We start from the raw sequence: 19,862 nt of genomic DNA, 5'->3' as shown, positions 1-19,862 counted from the left end.
ATACTCTAAATTGGGCTTGCTTTTTAACTTTTGCTTCATGTTGGCCAGGTAAGATGCTTCAAACTCTCAGGTCTTATCTTAGTAACTCATTAAAAAGTTGCATATCAAAAATTCCAAAGCTGAAATACAGGCATAATTACATGGTTACACACTGATGGTATAAAAGGATGCAATGAAGAGGAAAGAAAAATCTAAATACTGATGAAATAAAATGTGAACTCACTTTTGTAAAGGAATTCTTCACATTTTTTTCAACAGTGAATTTGCATGTATTTAAATTCCTTCAAGAATCTCTAGCAAAGTTAAGTTTAGGGTTTTTAAGGTGGTGTTTTTTCATGTGGATAAATCAAGGACATGACTGCTACACTCAGCATACCTGTCTAAAGCCCTCATTCCTTAGATCTCTGAGGAAGAAAGCCTGCTGCTCCAGGCTAAAATATGATAGGGCCAAGGGCAACTTCTGCATTTTCTTTTTCCACTCTTTCTGGAGAACCCTAAGGCTCTATGTCTTCACTGTTCCCCTGGGCTGACTTGGTGTCCATGCCAGCTTCTCCTACAGCTGTGTAGTGTCTAGTAGTTTGTCTTATTTTGTGCTTCAGTAAAGGCTGTCTCTGTTCTGGCTTGTGTTAGCAGCAATCGTGTGTTGCCATGGGGTAGCAGTGCACTCCTGGAACTCTTTTAGATCATGAAAGTCTGATGATGGAAGAAATTCTTTACCGTGAGGGCGGTGAGGCACTGGAACAGGCTGCCCGGAGAAGTTATGGATGTCCTATCCCTAGCAGTGTTCAAAGTCAGGCTGGATGGGGCACTGAGCAGCCTGGTCTAGTGGAAGGTATCCCTCTCCATGGCAAAGGGATTGGAATTAGATAACCTTTAAGGCTCCTCCCAAGCCAAACCATTCTGTGATTCTATGATTTTAATACATTACATCGAAAAGTTCTGTGTTAGTCTTTTGAAACTCCAGCTTACTCTCACAGGTTCCATGCATATTTTCCACCTGAAAATAGACTTCAATATTAACCAGATGTATATCAGAGAACTTTTGAAACTTAAGTTATTTGTAGGAATATACATTTCCACACTTTGTGAGGAAACTCTTACTTCAGCTGAGCATAGATGACCTGTGTAAACTATGTGTTCCAACGATGTATTTTAATAACACCTTATGCCAAATTAAGACGTGTGTAAAAATACATCTTGATTAAAAAAAAAAGGGGGAAACATTTCCTTAGTGATGTTCAATCATTTTCTCTCTCTCCTTTTTCTTTCAACTAAGGAGAATCTTATATTCAGTAAAAATATGTACTTTGAAACCATAGTTTCACAGTATTTGAATACATTTGCTCTTATGTCAAAACTTTAAAAATGGAAGAAACATTGCTTTTTATTCCAAGAATAAAATAAGCTTTACTTGCATACTGGTAAGTGTCTTGGCTATGAAGGCATTTATTTTAATTGGAGCTGAGGATATCTGTGGAAATGAGTGACTAGAATACATGCATAAGAAAGGGAGTCACTCCACAGTACCGTATGAGATTAGAGATATTAGACCAAGGTTTTTGTGTGTGTTTTTTTTTTAATATTAACTCCAGACATTAATTCATGATATAGAATGCATTGCTATGGAAGTGAACATGTGGAAGTGTTTTTCAGCCATCTTTATTTCTTCTGTGTGAGTCAGAGAGCTCCAGTGAGTCAGAGTGTGACTCCGAAGATGACAGCAGCTGCTCCAGCAGTTCAGATTCGGATGTTATTGACGTCATTGCAGAAATTAAGCGTAAAAAAGCACACCCTGATCGTCTCCATGAGGAATTGTGGTACAATGATCCAGGACAGGTAGGGTGTGAGGGAAAAGTACTGGGTGTACAAAAGTCATTCTCTAAATAAATTGAAAATTTTGCCTTGTTGTCAAACCTGCAGAGTGACTTCTATTTCAAATGCTTTCTTTACCCGTTTTCCCTTTTCTCTCTCATCTTCTTCAAAGCACTTCACTTTTGATTTCAAGAATGTGGTTCCAGCTAATTAATCCTGGGGATTATTCAGTTGGAATCATGTCTGACAATGTTAATAAAAACTGAATGCTAACAATGTGCTAATGCTGTCCTTTTAGCCTTGAGATAAAGGTACACAACTGGAGAAAAGGCAATATGTTTACATCCGTTAAAAATTTTTCGCCTTAAGCTCTCAGCTCATAATGATAAATAATGTTTTAAATATGCAGTTAATGCTTCTGATTTGTTGTCTGATGGTTCTTTTGTAATTGCATGGAGATTGTAGTTCTCATTAAATGTAATTGCTGAGCTCATGAAGTGCTGTTCTGAATGTACACATTGCACAGAAGACTAATTTTTGTTTGCAAATCCACTATCTTCATCTTTCTTACTTAAATATTTTACAATCTATTCTCTAATTTCATGTGGCACCTCAGTAAATTTATTTTTCTGTCACTTTGTGTAATGTATGAATTTAGCATGCAACAACTCCTAATGTGAAGATATACTGGAATGCATATTGCCAGTGTGGTAATTCAAAAGTCTGTTGAATATTCTATTACAGATTCATATTTATGCTTCTAGTTAAAAAAAATGATTGAGCATAGCTAGCTGTTTTTATTTGTATGGAAAACAAAATTAGCAAACTGTTTAGATATTTAACAGAAAAAATTGTGTAGCTCTTGGGCACACTTCAAAGTAATGGTCTATGAAGAATATTAACAGAAAAAAAAGTGAAATAACTGTAGAAGGAATAGATCCAGGAATGCTTGGTATTTGAGTTTCCTACTGAAAAACATCTTTACCAAAAATTTTCTTGAGACTGACTCTTCATCTTTCTTGAAAAGGCTAAAATCAATCATGGTGAACCCATCAGTGCTGTACTACTTCTGTGTAGATTTTATTTGAAAACATTTGAAGTTTTCATAGGTATTTATCTGATGTGTCAAGGTGCTTTCTGTCAATAAATAAAACAGGAATGATTGCCATGCACTCTAACATGTACAGGTACAACATCTGACATGGAACTAGATTAGTGGGATGGATCTTCCCAGCCTTTCAATCTGAGAAGCTTGGTTATTAATTTGGATAATCTCTAGCAGTGCTGACTGTTGCCAGAAAATAAATTGTCAAATTCAATGCCACCATGCTTTTTTGCCTTACAAATGTGATCTGCTTGTTCGTGCTGCTCTGTTGGTTAGAGAAGGCATTGCCTGTGTAAATTTGTGATCTCTCACCATCATTTTACCATCAATTCATGATTGCTCTCTGCAATTTCTGTATTATTTTTTTTTTATGAACAGTGTTGTTAGGGACAAGATAGATATGTATCTGATTGCTTCTCAAGTCTTAGGCTTTACAGGTGCTTCACATCTCTCTCAGTTTTGGCCTGTGTGTTTAAAATAACAGAGGCCTTATTCATGCTGAACAGTGCTAAGAATTAAGGATGACATTTTCAGAAATATGTGATGATTATTTAAATAGCCGTAGTAGATGCTTAGTTTTGGAGCACTGATGAGCAATTAGCTGTTGACTGCTTTTTTAACTCTCTTCTGTCTTGTTGCTGTACAAGCCAATAGGAAAGTGTGCTTCTGCCTATGAGCATGATTCTATTTCTTTGAACCTATTCTTTCCTTGAGGGTCTCAGAGTATGGGGAAAACTGTGAACACAAGCTGTCACATCACTCCATTGTTAAGATTGTGTGACTTAGTTTCCAAAGGAGTAGGGAAGTGTCCTGCTTCTTGTGTTCCTTTGCACATATGCATTGTGCCAGTCTGAAGAAACTGAGGTTAACATTAAAACTTAAAGGTTGCATCCCTATCCCAGCTGCTTAAAGCTAACAGTAACAGTGGTTTAGTGATTCTTGCTTCCTGTGGTGTCTTCACATTATATCTAACGTGTGATGATGCCATTTAGCCCCACTGTGGATGCTGTTTGTTTTCAGACTGCTTGTAATAGCATGGAAAGTTCTGCTGATTTTTCTATTGCATTGCAACTTTATTGTTTTTTTGGTTGTTTGTTTTTTGTTTTTTTTTTTTTTCTAAAGGCTAAAAGAAGTTTAACATCTTGGATTCAAATTTTGATTACAAACTGGGGTTGGGAACTTAATTTATTTTTCTGGTTTGTTTCTGGGATTCTTATGTTGGATTTCATCAATGAGCATAATGTAAGAGCAGAAAGCTTAAGACTGTTGCAGTAGGTGATAGTCTGCATTGATCCTGGTTGTAAAAGTGAAAAGAAAGAGAGCAGCTTTATGCTATATTGCATTGGAACTTTTTGGTTTGGGCACTTGATGCACCCATACAGAACACTCAAGTGGGTATTTTTTCCTCTTTTATCTTTTTTACCGATCTGTTCACAGGATAGATTTGAAGTGTTCTCATAAATTCTTTGAAGTACCAAGTAAAATCTTTGAATGACCTGCATTTCGGAGGATAGCCTTGTTCCATGGCAGAGGGCTTAGTTGAGGATGGGTTTTCAGTCAGAGAGCTCAGTGGAACTCTTTGAATATGGAGAATTCAGCATGTAAATATTGACACATGCATGTTTAGGACCTGAATTTTGTTTTAGGCAATCAGCATGCTGTTTGTGTGTATAAGCAATGGAAAAGAGGTATATTCTAGCAGGGTGGTAGAATTCTGCTGAGAATGTTTTTTTGAGTCTTGTGCTTCTGAATCAGTGATGAAGTTCTAATGCTGGTGTGCAGTTTTCTTACATTAGTCTACAGTGTTTTCAGTTTTATTGGCTTAAGAACATCCACTTAATCTAAGCATGACAGGCTTTTAGAAGCATCAGCACTCAGGGCATTAAAACCAACATACTTTTCCAAAACCACTTTTCAATAAAACCAGAATCCTATTTTGTTTTTGACAGATGAATGATGGACCTTTGTGCAAATGCAGTGCTAAAGCCCGGAGAACAGGAATAAGACATGGCATTTATCCTGGCGAAGAGGTATTAGTAATTCTAAGGATTGCAATTATGAATACAAACTTGCAGCTGTAAACTCCTACTTGGGTTGATTTGAGGGGGGTTTCCCATGATTTATGGGTTGAATGAAAAAAACCTCTTTTGCAACTTTAAATCACTTAGTTACCTAAGCTCATACTTAAAAGCAATACTGGTAATGAAATCCACCTGGAAACTATAGAAAAATTTTGCCTGTGTTTGTTTAGCTTTAGGTTTTTTAAGTTTCTGAAACATGATTGTGTTAATAGAAAAGAACTTGTGATCAAAGATCTGATATCTTCAATGTGTTGTGACGGGCCCACTTAGTGAAGTGATTGCTTTAAAAGAAAAGTAAACAGTAATTCTACTGCTGAAAGAAGCAGAAGGCTTGTCAGGAGGCATTCTTGCCTTAGCATGTAGGCTTTACCATTTATCTTCGTACTTTTTCTTAAGAAAATTGAAAAAAAAGTTGGCCTTCTTACATATATTTATGAAACAATTGTTTATTTCTGTGAAGTTAAGGAGTTATGAACATTTCTGTGAATTATTTGAGTTCAGAAAATTCACTTTGGTCTGAAGCTTATTATAAATTTCTCCAGTTCAGGATTTATTCTTCCCCATGTTGCATCTAAGGTTCTTCTTGCAGAAAAGGAAGAAAATTTAGGAGGAGAAAACTACTATATATAAAACTTGCTGCATGAACTTGCTGAAAACTTGCAGCTGCTCCCCGGAACAGTCTGGGAATCCCAGGTTTCAAAAATCTCCTTGGATATAATACTTCTCACAGTGTCCTGTAGGTGAAACTGTCTAGTTTTGAGACTAGCTTGTTTGCAGCTGCCTTGTTGCAGCTGTAGAAGCTTATTTTGGGATGGAAGAGCCAATGAAATCACCTTCCTTAATGCCAGAGCAGTGTAGTGGTGTAGCTACCTTGCCATTGCCACAGGCCAGCTTTTGTTCTGCAGTTCATAATAGTACCCTGCTCACTGCAGTGGTTTTATTCTTTTTTTCCGTGTATTCCAAACAGGCTGGTGGCAGCCTTCAAACTGCAGTTTTTCATATGTAGGGCATATGAAAAACTGGTTTTGTCTGACTCTTGAAAGGTTTAGGTCTTTACAGGAGTGCTTCAGTACATGCTGGAAGGAAACATGAAATTGCAGGTGTGTGGCTGCCTTTGGATCTCAAAGTCAAGCATTACAAACTGGGAGATAGAATGGTGTTTCCAGGGCCATCTCTGTGGTGATAGACTAATCCCTTCTCTTCAGGCCTCAGATTTTACCCAAACAAATGAGCTGATACCTGTCTGTCCTGATCATGTACCTTGAGATGTATGAATTCTTATGTGATGTCCAGGCTCCTCTTTGTAAGCTTTTAAAATGTATTTCCTGAAACAGATTTATATAGGAGAGGAAATCAGTCAGCCTGGAATGTAAACAGCTAACTGTTGTGCGTAAGAGAGATGAAATGAAAAAAAAAAAAAAAAAAGCACCTTTTTTTGAATAGCTTTAAAAATATTTCTGAAAGTGCAAATGGAGATAAGGCCACCCTTTCCTCCTTCCCAGAATGCTTAATTATGACTACCTGCTTTTATTTAATTTTTCCTAATGCATATTTCATGGCTATTAGAAATGCTTTATTCTCTCTTTTAATCTAAATTTGCCTTGACTCTACACGTAATTCTACTTATCTCTTTCTTTAAGCCCATTAAACCATGTCGTCCCATGACCAACAATGCTGGAAGACTATACCACTACCGAATTACTGTGTCACCTCCCACAAATTTCTTAGTAAGTACTTTATAAATAATTGGAACTAGGACACTGATTTTGTTTTTGGTGACAAAAGTTGTACTGCTTCTTGCTTACTCCCTGGTGGTTTTGTTTGCTTTTTTAAGACAGACAGACCTACTGTTATTGAGTATGATGACCATGAATATATCTTTGAAGGGTTCTCCATGTTTGCACATGCCCCGCTGACAAACGTAAGTATGGTCATTGCTATGTACTTAGGTTCCATACAGGGGATTTCTTTAGAAGTTGTTCATTCTGCCCTGAAGCAAAACATCTCTAAAACAACAATACATGTATGCTACAAACATCTTACCAGCACTGGGCACAGGGGAAAGATATTTGTGCTAATGAATCTCGGGTTTTGTCTTGACTGATTGTGGTAGGCAGCGTCTTTGAACTGTGACTGAAGCTGTGATGTGCATCGAAGTAATGTTTTTATGTGTTTCACAGTTTTGAAGTGAATTAAACCATGGAACAACTTTCCGAGACTGCTAATTGGATTTAAATGGGCTGAGTGGGTTTATTAAGTTGGCAACATTTTTAAAAATAGCAATGCCAACAAAAAAAGTTTTCCTTTTAAATGACAAATGAAATTTTTCAGAGATCCACTCCAAAGGGTTTTCTGTCTTCTTAAAACTTACCTTGATGTATCCAATACTTTGTAACATCTGTTTGGCTTCTTCATGATCTAGCAAGTTACAAGTTTTAGTAAAAGCTGTAGATATGTACAGGTGTTTAATTTTGTATTTTGAAAGCAAATGTAACAAGAAAAGGACATGATTGGTTCCTGACTGCCTTGCTTGTCCAATATATGCTGAGTTAGCCCAACATTAATGGAAGATATGCAGATTATTAATTTCTATACACTTGAAGATTTTTTTATTATCTTGGTTATTTCAAGGTTTTCTCAAAAAATTCAATGTGTTAGTTTCTATGTATTTTATACCTTATATTGGCTACATCACCAAGGCCACAAGTTAGTGTAAGAATGGTTATGAACACAGGACTGGGATGTAAGGATACTGGAACTGAGAGGCACTGAGAAGGAATTACTTTGACCCTGACAGTTTGCTTACATAATGGATATGAAAACACTTCACTTCTGGTGGTCAGGGGAAGGGAGTCTTGTTGAGAAGTCAGTGAAGGAGTTGAGTTGAGCCTCTGGCATGGCAATGGGAAGCACTGCCACCCAGTAGCATTAACTCAGCCTCGGGGTTCAAGGCAAATTTATCTCAAGGCTTTACATTTTCACTTTGCAAATGAGCAAAAATTAGTAGTTTCATTTTACTCACATTAAATAATAAAGAGATGCCCTTATCTTTACAATTTTTGTGACAGGAGGGCAAAAAGTTATGGAAATCTTCAATATACAGACAACAAGGAAAACTCTACTTTGATATGAGTAGTTGGCAAAGCTATTAAGCTTACTATAAAATGCATGTTGACATGCACTTCCAGATAGGGGAAGTGATCACCTACAAATGATTCTTTTTGATGGAGTTCAATACAAAGCCACACTGTGGTGGCAGTTCCTGTTAATAACAGATATAAAGCCCTTTGGAAGGAATCTCTTGATGTCATGAGATGCTGTTGGCCTACAACATAAATCCTGCACTTTGAGGGACACTTCGGAACATACTTAATAAAAGGAAGGTAGCAAAAGGTAGTAAAAATAAAATCTGAACACCAACATCTTTGCATTTATCAAATTTCTGCAGTATGAGGTCTTAAGTTTGCACAGTTACTACTGAGTAATAACTCAGTTATTATTGAGTAATAACACAGTTATTGTTGAGTAATAGCTCAGCAGCTCAAGTATTAAGGAAAATGGTTAGTAGAGTTACAGAAAAAATTATTTTCATATTATAAATACCAAACCAATTTTACAGAACCAACTTTGTTAATGTGTATTTGCCTGTGTACATGGAGCTCTGGTTCAAGGAGATCTTAGTTGTGGTCACTTCTCTAAAGTATTTAACTTCCAGTTTAAATTATGTGTTAGGAAGTAAGTAAACAATCCCTGTGCTTTTTTTAAACGCCTCACTGATTTAAGTGTGACAGGTTTTCATCTGCTCAGATTCTGAATGGTTTATTTAGCTTCCAAGGTTTTGGGAGGGTTTTGTATTCACATTTGATACTGTATCAAATTGTAAGAAATGCAGCTTTGTAATTTATCATGCAGATATCAGTAGCTTTTTGTAGTTAAAATAGTCAAATATTTGACAGTGGGCTGTAAGAATATGCAATCCGAATATTGTACTTAATCTATGTACATTGATTTCACTGCAACCCCAGCACTGTTCAGATATTTATTTGTGTGCTTATAAATGTAAAATAACCTTAGGTTGCTTCACTTTCACAGATCATGGAATTGTTCTAACATACTTTAATACCTTTGAGGCCAGTGAGTAGTAAAATTTGGTAAGAGCTGTAGATGTGTAAGGGAAAATTAGGCATTTTTGTAGTCTTTTAGGAATTTAGATTTTTTTTTTTTCTCAGAAAATCCCATTCAAAAAATGAAACGCTTTCAGCAAATTATAGACTCTAAAAAGGTGAAAAAAGGGAATCAAATGTTTGTCTTGCTGGCTAGTCAGATGAAATTGAGAATATTTATGGCATGAAATTAGTATAAAACTGCCATTTATCCCTAAGCCATAACATTTGTCTTAAAGATACATTTTAAGATAGTACAGCTGACACAATTGGCAGTGTGCTTAAAACACCTTGATTTCAGATCACTCTATCAATCTGATGTGCTGTGTCACGAATAAATTCACTTGCAAATATCCAAGTGAGAGAAGATAGAGTTTTACAGGTGTATTTTTTCTCCTAAGGAAAATTTCATCTCCAGTAGATGGCATTATTTAACCTTCCTTCACCATCCCTCCTGTCAGTACTGTGTTTTATTATTGAGGTAAAGGCTGGAGCTGGTACTCCCTTTACACATGCTTGTGTTCTTGTCTCTGCATGATCCCAGCTGTTTTAGTAAGAGCCCTTTTCAGCAGAGAGTAATACATACAGAATGGTATATAAAATTGCGTACAAAATTGTATTAACTATACATTTGATGCTGTATAGTTTTTAATGCTGAAATTTTTCTCTTTTCTTCCAGATTCCTCTATGCAAAGTAATCAGGTTTAACATTGACTATACAATTCATTTCATTGAGGAGATGATGCCTGAGGTAAGATGGAAAATTAGTCTAAAAGTCAGGGTGGGTTATGAGTTGTTGGTATGTTTAATGGATTAAACTCTTTAGTGTCTCACCTTGTGAGGTCTTAAGAGACTGTCTTTGTGCTGAACAAGTGGCTGAAACAGAACTTGAACTTATAGGTACTAGCATAAATCTATCTACCTAGGCTATCTTATATTAAAATCAAACAATAAGAAGTGCTTATATCATAGGTTCCTTTCATTTTAAGTTATATGCAATATCTGTAAATTGAAGTAGGCATTACCTTTCTCTTACATCTGACAAAAATAAGGCATGTGGAGGTACTCCTTTGCCAGGACCACATAAGTCAATGGCAGAGCTGAAACTTAATCAGAAGTTTGAAGCTCTGAAGATTGCTTATCAGTACTTAATATAAGCTGTTGCCAAAACAAATTTCCTGTGGATACAAACAGAGCACATTGAGTTCATAATCTGTTTGTGGCGGAGTTTTTATTAGTAATTAATGCCTGGTGGAGCGAGTTTGCAAAGTAAATTGCTGCAGTGGAACAGTGTATATAGGTACAGAAGCACCCCTGCATATTAACTATGAAGATTGGATCACTATTTAATTTAGTCATATATATTTACATTTTTCTTTCTAGTTATCTCCTTACTTGTTGCTCAGTGGCATCTAAATTTATGCAACAGCCCTGAAATGCCTCTGAAAGAATAATGTGATCAAAACAATTTCTTGTTAGTGAAGGTAGTGTTGTCTGTACATCTTGAACTGAAACAACAAATGGCCACCAAGCAAAATAGGGAAGTCAGCATTCGGGAGGGCTTCTGGGTAAATGGCGACAGCTTTATTTGTAGACCATCTTTTCTAATGATTTTTGAAAGAGATTTTGGTGTTGAGTTTGGAATTTATGGCTAATATCAAGCACACACAATTTATATTAATCTGGCCTGAGTTTGTTCAGGAAAGTTTATATGTTCGTTCACTGAAGGACCCACTTCCTCACTTGATGAAAAGAATGTGCTTTTTTTTTTTTTTCCTATTTTCTTTTTCTTCTCTTGGCTATTTAGGTCATAATCCTCAATTTGTGTTGTACCCATCTTTGCGATTGAAGTGATCGTGATACCGCAGATTGTGATTTATAAACATTTATTATGAGCATGTGGGGAAAAGTCAACTGTGAAAAGGATATTTCTCAGAAATGTGTTATCTGCTTAGTTTGCTCAGGTGGAAGGGGTTTTAGTGCTTGGCAGATTATTGCAGATTTATATTTTTTGCCTATACTTTTGATTTGGACATTGAGTGAAGAGGGTTCAATACCATTCTTTCTTGACAAGTCTTTCTGAAGGGACTACTGTGCTATGTTAGAGTAGATGATCACAAATATATCAATACTGTTTCCAGAACCCAGCATCTAGTCGTTGGCAGATATAAAGACACCGTTTTTTAAATTGTGTTTTGTTTAACTATATATGAATGGCATTATTTGTATTACATATTATATATTTATAATTTTGGTCTATTTTTTTATTTCCCCAGAATTTTTGTGTGAGAGGCCTTGAACTGTTCTCTTCATATCTATTCAAAGATATTTTGGAGTTGTATGACTGGAATCTTAAAGGTAGTGTGCTCTTTGAGATGGTCCTCAAAATAGCAATGTAACTTGCTGTTTTCCATGAGAGGGACAAACTTCATATATTTTTTAGTGAGATTAAATTAGAGTTCAATACTGTGTGCTGTAGCAATTAAAATGCACAAACTTGGCACTGTATTCTCACAAATAAACTGAATTTCTGCCTTAATCCAGAACTTTTATATTAAATCAAACTGTAAATATTACTGTGTGTTTGATATTACAGAGAATCATGTGCATGGTATTTTGAAAGTCAGTGTGTCAGGTAGACTATTCTCTTGTTTTACAAGCTAACAACAAGTTGCTCATACAGTATTTCTCTGCAGTCAACTCAGAAAGCAATGTCATAGAGACAGCTGTGGAGAGTTAACGTTATCATTATAGCTGAATGTTTTTGTCTTTTGACAAGATGAAAATGCTTGTTTCTGTGAAGACTGCAACAAAGGAGAATGCTTCCCATAGTGTAAAAGAGAAATGAGAGTATCAGCGGAATTACACTTCAGTATCTGTAGGGTGTCTTGACTTTGTGGAGTTGCACTCTGTGCTTAATGCAGTTAAACGGAGGAGTACACAGGTTTAATACATTTTGTGTACCCTTTGGTTTGATACTAAATATATTCTAATATCAGTGTTGTCTCTCCTGTCACTGCTTCTGATAGTTCTTTCTTTTTTTAACACCAGGTACTTACAGGTTTAGTTTTTATTTTCTTGCAAAGCTTTATATGATGAATAGGAAAATAAAAAAAAAACCCATGAAACAGTACTATGGAAATTTCCATGTTCTCTTTTTATGCTGAACAAAACCACTCCACTAACTGGGAGGAGATAAACTTGTGCTTGTATCTGTAAGGCTTAAGTGTAATAACTAATTGATTATATAAACTAATCTTTTTCTATTAGTGTTCTATTTAAAAGTATGTGGGTTTAGTTAGGTTCTTATTATTTTTAAATTATTTTAGATTTCTTTTATATTGTCTGTGTGAAAGCTTTCACTACAAGTTATTTCTCTGTTCTCTTTTTGGTTTTTTATTACTCTTGTTCTTTTTGGATTGAAACTTAAGCCCTATCAAATGTAATCACCATTCATTGATTTTATCTGCAGCAAAGTTGCATCTCTTCTCCTTTTGCAAATATGTTGTTGTTCATGAATTTTATGTGTATTTTTTGTATTTGAGGTCCTTCACTTGAAAATGATTCCGTTTCCTGTCCCAGATATCACTTCATGCCACGGTTTGTGAGATTTCTTCCAGGTAATGTTTGTACTATATAGTTTTATACAGATTAGATCTAAAAATCTTTAAAAAAACCAAAACAGAAAACAACTCCATCCCCCGAAATAAAAACCTCCACAAAAAAAAACGTTTACTGCAAGTCAAATAGCTGAGTCAATGCAGAGATCTGGTGCTTCTACCTGAAGTCTCCAGTGCTTGCTGGCTTCTTTAGTGGATGGTTTACTCAGGACTGGAATTCAGATGGGCAGGCTAAGTCTTGCTTCTAGCTTTTCTGTCAATAGTAATTTTAGGCAGTGCTGGGTCCTCCTTGGTGTGCTCTGTGATGGAGCTGTGGCGTTTGAGGAGTGCTGTTATCTAATTTCACATATTTCATGTGCTCCCTGCCCTTCAGGGTACCACGTGGTTAGATCACAATTGTTGATGTGCAAGGGTCAGCATTACTGGCACCCCTGAACACGTGTTTTTCTGATAGTTACTTTATCCTAATGCAAGCTTAGACCTTGTAGCAAATAGTGAAAGACAAAAGACATCGTTCTAATGCAGTTCAACCCTGGTGTGCCAGCCAAGGACAAGATTCCACGTGGAGCATTGTGCTCATTTTGAGTGAACAGCTTACACAGGCATTTAACTCATCCTAAGACACCAGGACAGACTTTCAGCTGATGTAAATGTCATGGCTCCATTGAAAATGTGTCCTGCTGAGATCCTGCCAGTGATTGCTCCAGGAGGGTTGTGTGGACAGAAGGATGTGTTTCAGCTGTGGGATTTAGGGTGCGGATGAAACATGAAACAACCTTCATCAAGAGGGCTGTGACCTGGAGGTGCTTTCTGGTCTGGGTTTTGAAATTTTATTGGAATATTAATTATAACTGGTGCAAAATGAGTTTTGGCTTGTTACTGTGGAGAGTACTGATGGCCAGATGACTGTATTTCTAATTGTTGTTCCTTCCTGGATACACAGTACTCAATCAGAAGCAGAGCTCTGAGGCTTGCTAGCAAACATTGATTTGGTTTTGCTGAAGCAATTTGCAAAATAAGCCATCAAGCCACATGTGGCTGATTAACTTGACCTCATCACAAAATGAGAACAAGTTTGTCCTGCCTAGTTTATGTAGCTTGAGGGTGCTTTCCTGTTCAGGGTTTTTATATTCTGTTTGGTTTTTTTATTTTTTTAATTTTAGATTAGAAGTCAGCTCTTTCTGTGCTGTTGGGTTGTTTACTGATAGGGAGAGATTAAGTCTCTATAATATATATTCCTGTGTGCTGCTTCTTCTTTAAGGTCCCCAGCCTTCTAACTCCTTTTTTATCGATGTCTTTTTCTTGATATTTCTGTATATGTAGTTGCCTTTTAGCATCTTTTTGACAGTTTTTTTTTAATCACGTTTTCATTTTTTATTGATTATTTTTTGAAGTATCCTTGAAGATTTTTAGTTTTCAGAGAGAGGAAATCTATTTCCTTCAGGTATGTTTGCAGAAACTTCTTAAGTCTAATCAAAGAAGATGTTGGTGCATCAGATCTCCACACATCCGTCAGCTCTCTCTTTAAAGATAGGAATGAATTGCTGATTTCCCATCCCTTCTACTCTTTCTTTCTCTTTCTTTCTCTTTCTTTCTCTTTCTTTCTCTTTCTTTTTCTTTCTCTTTCTTTTTCTTTCTCTTTCTTTTTCTTTCTCTCTTTCTTTCTCTTTCTTTCTCTTTCTTTCTCTTTCTTTCTCTTTCTTTCTCTTTCTCTTTCTTTCTCTTTCTTTCTCTTTCTCTTTCTTTCTCTTTCTTTCTCTTTTTTCTCTTTCTTTCTCTTTCTTTTTCTTTCTCTTTCTTTCTCTTTCTTTCTCTTTCTCTTTCTCTTTCTTTCTCTTTCTCTCTTTCTTTCTTTCTTTCTTTCTTTGTTTCTCTCTTTCTTTCTCTCCTTTCTTTCCTTCTTTCCTTCTTTCTTTCTCTTTCTTTCTTTCTGCCTTTCTTTCTGCCTTTCTTTCTGCCTTTCTTTCTGCCTTTCTTTCTTCCTGCCTTTCTTTCTTCCTGCCTTTCTTCCTTCCTGCCTTTCTTCCTTCCTGCCTTTCTTCCTTCCTGCCTTTCTTCCTTCCTGCCTTTCTTCCTTCCTGCCTTTCTTCCTTCCTGCCTTCCTTTTTCCTTCCTTCCTGCCTTCCTTCCTGCCTCCTTCCCTCCCTTTCCCTTCCTTTTCCTTTCTTCCTTTTTCTTTCTTTCTTTCCTAAGACTGTCTGAAGCTGATGAGTTTTGGGATGTCAGGTTTTCTTTGTGGATTTACTTAGAGACAGGCCTTGGAGTAGCTCTGACCTAGTCATTTCTGGTTTATTGAGATGCATATCATGCAGAACAGTTACTGTATTGTATTCATTTTCATAGGTTTTTATGATGATAAATATATAGTCAGAGAGTAAAAGCCTAGAAAAAGCACATTTGAGGTCCCAAGTACTGCATATTCTGATTTACAAAGGATAGCAACCTATACATAACCTTCCCTGGGTAAGGATACACTTATATTTTAGTGTTCCATGGGTGGGGACTACCTCTTGCATAAGAGTATAATCCAGTTGTTGACAGGAAGATTTTGCACATTTAAAAATCTGTCCCTGTAGCTATTTAGAAGTATTTTCTATTTCCAGTGAGGTTTGGGGTGTATTTTTCCTACTTAGGATTCCCTCTTGGAGTTTGAGTGAGTTAGCTGTTCTGAGAGGCCAAGTTACACCATTGCCTGTCATCATTTCTGTGCAGTAGTGCTGTAATCCCAGATAAGAGAAGGGCTTGGTTCCTCACACACCGTGTACAGAACATCATTTTACACAGTGCTGCTGTTGTGCAGCAGCTCTGCAGGCTTTTCCATCATGCCTGGGATCACACTCCTTGTGCTGTGGTGTCATCCCCTATATTGCTCTAAGGTTTTACTTCTGGTTTGTTACTGTTTCTCTTTTGTGAGTGTGGTGATAAAGAGAACATACTCAGTGGCTGGATTAGATTGTTTCTGCTGCCTGAGGGAGGGAAATCGGTGTTTGTGTTCTGTGGAGCTGAAACTTGAAGATTCCTCCATGCTTGCAAATTAGCACTATTATTAAAGGAGGGAAATAGAGAGATTTATGTCAAAATTAAAGCATTGTGGGAACATGCAGTGACTTTTTACTGACATGAGCGGACTTACTGGATTTGAATAGTCAAACATCTGAGTGATCACTGAGTGGTGATCTGTCAGGACCATCACTCACCTTCCCTGTTTGCATATTCTCATCTGTACCTGGCTACCTGAAGCCAGTCAGATTATAGTGTTTTCTTTTGTGAGAAGCAACATTTGCTATGCATTTTTCCTGGGGTCTCAGAGTTGTTTAGTAATTTTCACATGCCCTTGATTCATTTAGTGACAGAAGACAACATGAAGCTCCTTAGTCTTCATTACTGCAGTTATGGCATGTAAGCACTACAGATGAGTTTAAAGTGCAGGGATAGCTTACTACATTCATTCAGAACTATCCTGTAAAATTTTGAGTGTACGTAAAAAAAGCTGTGTAACACCTAAAGTCTTTTTAACTGCTGTTGTGACAATAATGATAAAATTGTGAAAAGGAACATATAACTGGACAACATAACTGATTGTTTTGCTTACTCATTTTAAAGTTTATTCAGGCAAGTTAGAAACTTCAAGCTTACAGTATGATGGAACTGTTAGTCTTGCCACCATTACTATTACTGCTTCAGTTTAGCAAAGTGTTTATGCCTGAGCAGTATTCATCAGTAAAACATTTGCCTTCATATTTGTCAAATCATATATTCATTTTACATTTTATTTTGGTCATACAAATGCTTAATGTTCTACATATTTTCTCTTATGCTCTTGCTTTAGGAATGAATCTCTGAAATGTGTTTTTTTTATTTATGGTTTTAAGATGGAGGAAAAGAAGTACTCTCAATGCATCAGATTCTTCTCTACTTGTTACGATGCAGTAAAGCTCTGGTGCCTGAAGAGGAGATTGCCAATATGCTTCAGTGGGAAGAACTGGAATGGCAGAAATATGCAGAAGAATGCAAAGGGATGATCGTTACCAGCCCTGGCATGGTAGAACAAATACATAATTTTTTTGTTTTTTGAACAGTCCAGTGACACGTACATGTCTTCTTTCAGAGAGTTTGTTACAGGCTTAATTAGAACAGGGAAAGGTGACCACTGGCATTTGCAGATTGCAATAGGAGCATTTTATTGACTGGTTCCAACCCTGAATTGTACCCTCTGCTGCTGTACTAAAGGGTGTATTTTCAGATATGCACTGTTTCAAGGTGCATGTTAAAAGGAAGAGCTATATTTTATGTATGTAAAACTTTCCTGTTTTTTCAGACAGTTTTTGTGTGCATGATCTCATTCTCTTTTCCCAGACATAGCTCCAGAGAAATAATAACTATTTGCTATTTACTTTCCTCTTCCTCATTTGACCCCCTATTGACAGCTGTATTTAACGTGTGCTGTCCTAACACTGGCTTGAATATGGAAAAGGTCTTTTCTGCCTGTGTAGTTTTTTTCCCACATTGTTTCTGTTTTGCTCTTGCTCATATTGAGGAATTTTGTATGCATTAATTAATGCATGTAATAATTTTCAGTGCCTAGTTTGAAACCCCTGTGGCCTTATTATTTTTTGAACAATTGGTATTTTAAAGCACATGTTCTCTGAACACAGCTCCTTTCAACTCCAGTGTGTATGTGAATAAGGCCATTATTCTGACTTTCCTTTTTAAGAAATGTGGGTCGCAAGAATAGATGAGTGCCCACTAAAAACTGCAGGAGTGTATTTGTATATTTTGGTCAGTATTGCAAAAGGGTGTCTTAGAGGCATATTTTGGACCTAATATTTGAGACTGACATGCAACTTTCTCAGTAGTAATACCTTTCTTTTTCTGACTTCATTTTCCTCCTTTGCTCATAGCTCAAATTCTTAATTTCTGAAGAAAAAGTGTTCTTGGTACCATGCCTAAGAAGGAATCTAGTTTTTCAACTGAAAAACCTGTCCCCAAACTGCAGCCAGGGTGACATGCTAAATACATTTTTCCAGTTGATATTTTTAAGTATGGCAGCATAATATTAGTAAACTGCTTAAAAAGCTAATAATAACTTGGGTCAGATAATTTTTCCCTTGATTTCATTCTGAGTGAAGTAAAACTTTTGAAACAACAAGAAAATTAGGCTGTTTCTGGAAATATGAAATACAAAATGCACGTGAACTCTCACTATGGAAAATTCTACCTCAGGTGCTTTAAATTTAAATGATTGCTAAACCAGAATCCCATAATAGAAATTGCTAGAAAACCTGAACAGCCTTAACTTGCCTGTGGTTTCTGTGATACAAGGTACATGCCTGTCCACAAGTTGTCAGCATTGAATGCTATGCACTGAGATATCTTCAGTCATTTTGCTGAAGATATGCTGATTTCAGCTAGTTGGAAACTTGCTTATTTGTTTTATTTATTTGCTTATTTGCATGGAGGAACTCATATGTGTTCCTTCCTTGTGTCACAGAACTCTAAATGTATGTATGTACAAAGCAGTGTGATTTGTGAGCCTTAGCATTAATTCTGAGATCTTGTGTGATTTTTTACTGGCAAACTTTGCATTCTATAAGGCAACGTTTTTAGAGACGTGCGGACATCAAAATATGTAAGCATAAAAGAAATCTGTAGCTCTTTGAAATGTCATGTTATAATGGCATTATTCAAACGTGTTTTTTCTCTCAAGATTGCAATGACATTCTTCTTAGTTTGTGGATTTTTCCTGTACATTGCACCATACTGGACTGATTATGAATGTAAGTGCAAGTAGCTATGCATTTTTCAGTATTAGAAGATAAAACAGTTTTGTTGGAGATACAATGGGAAACCATTTTAGAAAATGACAGCTCTTCAATTCAATTATATCCACTTGAGACAACAAAGTAAAAACACTGAATTTTGTTTTGTTGCACAGCATCTCTTTAGAAATAATAATTCCTCTTGCGATCAAATCTGGGTTTTATGTGTGTGGTTTTTTTCCTCAGTGTGAGGTGTATACACGTGCAATATGGAGAAGGGAAAAATCTTATAATAGGATGTAAATCCCACTTAAACAACTAACAGCATTTCAGCATTATTTAAAATTATTTTGCTTATTCATGGTGTTTCATTAGTTCAATGAAATGTTGTGTTGGAATAGATTTAGAAGTTCACAAATTTTAGTCATCTTTCATACTTCACTCTTCCTAAAATATTGACGGTTTTCTTACTACTACATGTATTTATTAATATACTTCTCTACTGCATCTGCATGCTATTTCATGCTGTCTTCTGTCAGCAGAGCCTTGATTGATGAGATTTGGAGTAGGAAACAAAAATAACAGGCTTCTGTTCTGTTAGAATTACTTTGGTTTTCATGTGACTTTAAAGGCAAGGTTGTGGTTATTGGATAGTCTATCAAAGGACTTTTAAAAGAGCACAGGGGTAAAGCTTTGGAAGAATAACATCTAATTTGCTTGCATCCTGTCTGCAGGTGTGCAGTTTTTACTTGATGTTTCTGTATGTTGCTGTTTGTTCATTTAACCTTCAGAAAGGGCACTGGAGAGGAGGCTGGTGTTCACTATGAAATAAAATGCATAACCCAGCTACACCCCTTTCATAACTGCCAGTGAGGGAGCAGTTGTGATTAGATCTTGGAGTTCTTTTGTCCTGGTTGCTGTCTGTGAGCAGCTGTGTAACTGATTGACAGCTGCAAGGCAGTGTAATGGAAATGGAGTCTGGTTTTGACTTGTCATGAGATCATACTTGCATATGCACACAGACCCTGCTATATGCATAGTGAAAGATGTCCTTTTTGCACTTATGAGTATTTCATTGCCTCTGTTGATGTATCTAAATTGTGTCTGTATTTTTTTAATTGTATTGATTATTATTGGTATATTGAGTACAATTATTGTTTAATATTCTGTTAATTATATTTTGCTGACCTTGTTCTCAGAGGAGTGGTGTATCAAGGCTGCTTTTTTAAGGGGTACAGAGATGGGAGAAGTTCCTCAATTTAATATTAAGAGTGGGGAGAACCAACAAACAACTTATGAGAAAACAAATACTTCTCAAGCTG

General features: G+C 36.3%; 1 protein-coding gene across 3 annotated transcripts in view; it reads left to right on the top strand.

The window, feature by feature from the left end:
* The window catches only part of DROSHA (drosha ribonuclease III), a 71,906-nt gene that overhangs the window by 9,451 nt on the left and 42,593 nt on the right, over window positions 1-19,862 (top strand). For all 3 annotated transcript variants that reach the window (XM_030265386.4, XM_072924067.1, XM_030265385.4), the window contains 8 exons: window positions 1,682-1,836; window positions 4,867-4,947; window positions 6,639-6,725; window positions 6,833-6,919; window positions 9,841-9,912; window positions 11,438-11,519; window positions 12,707-12,781; window positions 16,654-16,823. In XM_030265386.4, coding sequence (XP_030121246.4) covers window positions 1,682-1,836; window positions 4,867-4,947; window positions 6,639-6,725; window positions 6,833-6,919; window positions 9,841-9,912; window positions 11,438-11,519; window positions 12,707-12,781; window positions 16,654-16,823 — 809 coding nt within the window. The remainder of the gene's footprint in view (window positions 1-1,681; window positions 1,837-4,866; window positions 4,948-6,638; window positions 6,726-6,832; window positions 6,920-9,840; window positions 9,913-11,437; window positions 11,520-12,706; window positions 12,782-16,653; window positions 16,824-19,862) is intronic.

Source organism: Taeniopygia guttata, chromosome 2, assembly GCF_048771995.1.
Source record: "Taeniopygia guttata chromosome 2, bTaeGut7.mat, whole genome shotgun sequence".
NCBI lineage: Eukaryota > Metazoa > Chordata > Aves > Passeriformes > Estrildidae > Taeniopygia > Taeniopygia guttata.
Note: the sequence above shows the minus strand (reverse complement) of the source record. Positions and strands in the feature narration are given on the sequence as shown.